The sequence below is a fragment of the Arachis ipaensis genome, chromosome B6 (assembly GCF_059453495.1).
Source record: "Arachis ipaensis isolate K30076 ecotype BB chromosome B6, ASM5945349v1, whole genome shotgun sequence".
NCBI lineage: Eukaryota > Viridiplantae > Streptophyta > Magnoliopsida > Fabales > Fabaceae > Arachis > Arachis ipaensis.
In genome coordinates this window covers 89,147,165-89,149,457 of record NC_142441.1, presented here as the reverse complement: position 1 = coordinate 89,149,457, position 2,293 = coordinate 89,147,165, and the positions used below count along the sequence as shown (strand labels likewise).

Sequence of the window (2,293 nt, the reverse complement as noted above, 5' to 3'; positions counted from 1 at the left end):
TTCTATATTTGAATTATAAAGTTGATAGTTATGAAGTAATAAGGATTTTATATGATTTGGATTGGATAAGTAATATTTTAAATATTAATACTGCTGCTTTGGAAAATAAATGATTTAATTATATTATTTCTAGTTATTGGATTTGGGGATTTTATTGAAAATGATTTGTAAAATTGATGAGCAAATAGTATTTTCTATGTACAAATAGTGTTGGATTTAATTTGGGTTTCAATTATTATATTATCCCTACTCTTACATGAAATTACAAAAATACCCTTAACCCTAGTTTTCAAAAATGAATGAAACACTGAGGCCTCCATCCCAGCAGCCGAAACCCCACCTGTCTTCCCTTTCACCCACGGGGCAACACCCATGGTTTCTCTTCTTCCTCAAACCAACACATTCAACAGCAGCAGTAGATCTTTCTCCCTTTCCCCAACAGAACGCAACACACACGGCTTCACATTCCCATGAAAGAAAGAAATTGAGGCAGAGAGGGAGAGTGAGCTTGAGAAGGGAGAACGGGCAGAGAGGGAAGGGCTGCGCTGTGACCCACACCTCGTCGCCGCTCGCGCCGCTGACTAGCTCGCCGCCGCCTCTGTTCGTCACAGCATCACTCCTAGCCGCGCCGTCGCCGAGGAGTCGTCGCTGTCGAGGGAGCCCAGAGGAGAGAAACTGCGCGACATTGAGGGAGGAGAGCACGGGCCAGTGACGCGAGGAGCACGACCCGTTGCGCCGCCGTGTGGTAACGCCGTCGTCCTCACCGTGCCGCCATCACCTTTGCCACCGAGACAGTCGCCGTCATTTACGGTAGAGCAGAGAGGGAGAGCTCGGGAGCAGAGTAGATGCGAGAGATCTGGGGCTGAGCTGGGAGTCCAGCCACCGCACCCGGCCGTGCTTGCGTCGCCGGCGCCGCCTCCGTTGGAACCGCCGTGCTGCGCGAAGCTAACGCTTCCTCCATCGGAAAAAGCCGCCATTAGAACCATTACTGATTCGGTGAACCTTTCCCCTGTTTCTGGTTCTGTCACAGCCATTCCTGGAGGAGAAATCAGTAGTGCCGCCGTGCCTGGCCGCCGGAAAATGCCATTTACCGTCACCGGAATACACTGCCGGTAAGGTCTTGTTAATGGATTCTGTTTCCTTTGAATTTCAAGAATACCATAGTCACGGCTTGTTGCTGCAGTGGTCATCTGAGTCGCGTGGAGGGAGGAAGAGCCGCTGGGTGTCGCCGCACCTTGCCTCCGCCGCCGAAAATAGCCGTTGAGTCCTCAGTATCGGGTCGTGTATCCATGCTTGCCTTTCGTGCTCGATGTTCGCAGCTGCCTTTGTCATTTCAGTAAGTATGTTTCGGAAAGCCTCGCGTTAGTATTTCGTTGTGTTTGGTTAATGAATGTGAATTTTAGTAACGTGGGGTCGAGTCCTGATTATTATATGTTGCGAATAGTGTTGCGATGGTTATTGTGAAAGTGGCTGGGAGCTGAGGTTTTGGTTGCCGTCAGTCTGGGTTGAGGCGGAAAGGACCCTGTGAGGCATTTGGGTTATGGATTTGCATTTTGAGGTAGGGGCGCTTTCCAAAAACTATGTTTTACGTATTGGAATTATTACATATGGATACTGATGTGAGATATTGAGTATTTGGTGATTGTATCTGCCTTATGTATTATTTGGTTGACTCGAATGATTATGGATGTTGGTTTGGCTGAATTGTTGTGCGGCTTTGTGAATTGTAATGTTTGAAGTTGATTCTTTAAAGATTTGAAATCTAAGTTTAATCCGTTGAGGATTGATTTGATTTGAGTTAATTATTTTGATGATTGGAGAAGTCGAATGCACTTTTGAATTTAGCCTGGTTTACTTTAATCGACTCGGTTTTGGATAAATGATTTGTTAGTGAGCCGTTTCTTTAAAGCTTTGGAAATGAGTTAAATCAGTTGATATTGAGCTGATTTTGAAATGGTTTCCTTGAGATATGCCATTGAGGCGACTGTTGGATTTAGCTTGCTTTGAATTGATTTCTGGTTTTGAGCTGTTGAAAAGAAATGAGAAACGGTTTAGTGGGGACCCGAACTGGGTGGCAAAAGTCCAAGTTTTAGGGGAGATGCTGTCGAAATTTTTATAAAATCCGAGTCTTTATTGAAATATTGTCTGAAATAATGATGAGTTAAAGACTTCTACTATTCTATTCGAATTATCAAGAAAAGGACGATTCATGCCTTTGAAATGAGTTATTAAAAAGGAAACTGTGATTTAGTCTTGTTTCTCAAGAAAGGTATTACATTTCCTTTGTGAACAA

General features: G+C 44.4%; 1 protein-coding gene across 1 annotated transcript; it reads left to right on the top strand.

Moving 5' to 3' along the window:
* Positions 1 to 295: 295 nt before the first annotated feature.
* On the top strand, positions 296 to 1,481 carry LOC148561694 (uncharacterized). Its single transcript, XM_088490782.1, has 4 exons — positions 296 to 502; positions 586 to 1,112; positions 1,184 to 1,336; positions 1,445 to 1,481. Exons 1-4 carry the CDS (start codon positions 296 to 298, stop codon positions 1,479 to 1,481), a joined length of 924 nt encoding a protein of 307 aa, XP_088346908.1.
* Positions 1,482 to 2,293: the final 812 nt, after the last annotated feature.

Coding starts and splice junctions, on each gene's coding strand:
- LOC148561694 (XM_088490782.1), top strand. CDS start 296: ATGAATGAAACACTGAGGCCTCCATCCCAGCAGCCGAAACCCCACCTG. Junction 1,113..1,183: donor GTCACCGGAATACACTGCCG/GTAAGGTCTTGT, acceptor TTGTTGCTGCAG/TGGTCATCTGAGTCGCGTGG. Junction 1,337..1,444: donor CAGCTGCCTTTGTCATTTCA/GTAAGTATGTTT, acceptor TGTTGCGAATAG/TGTTGCGATGGTTATTGTGA.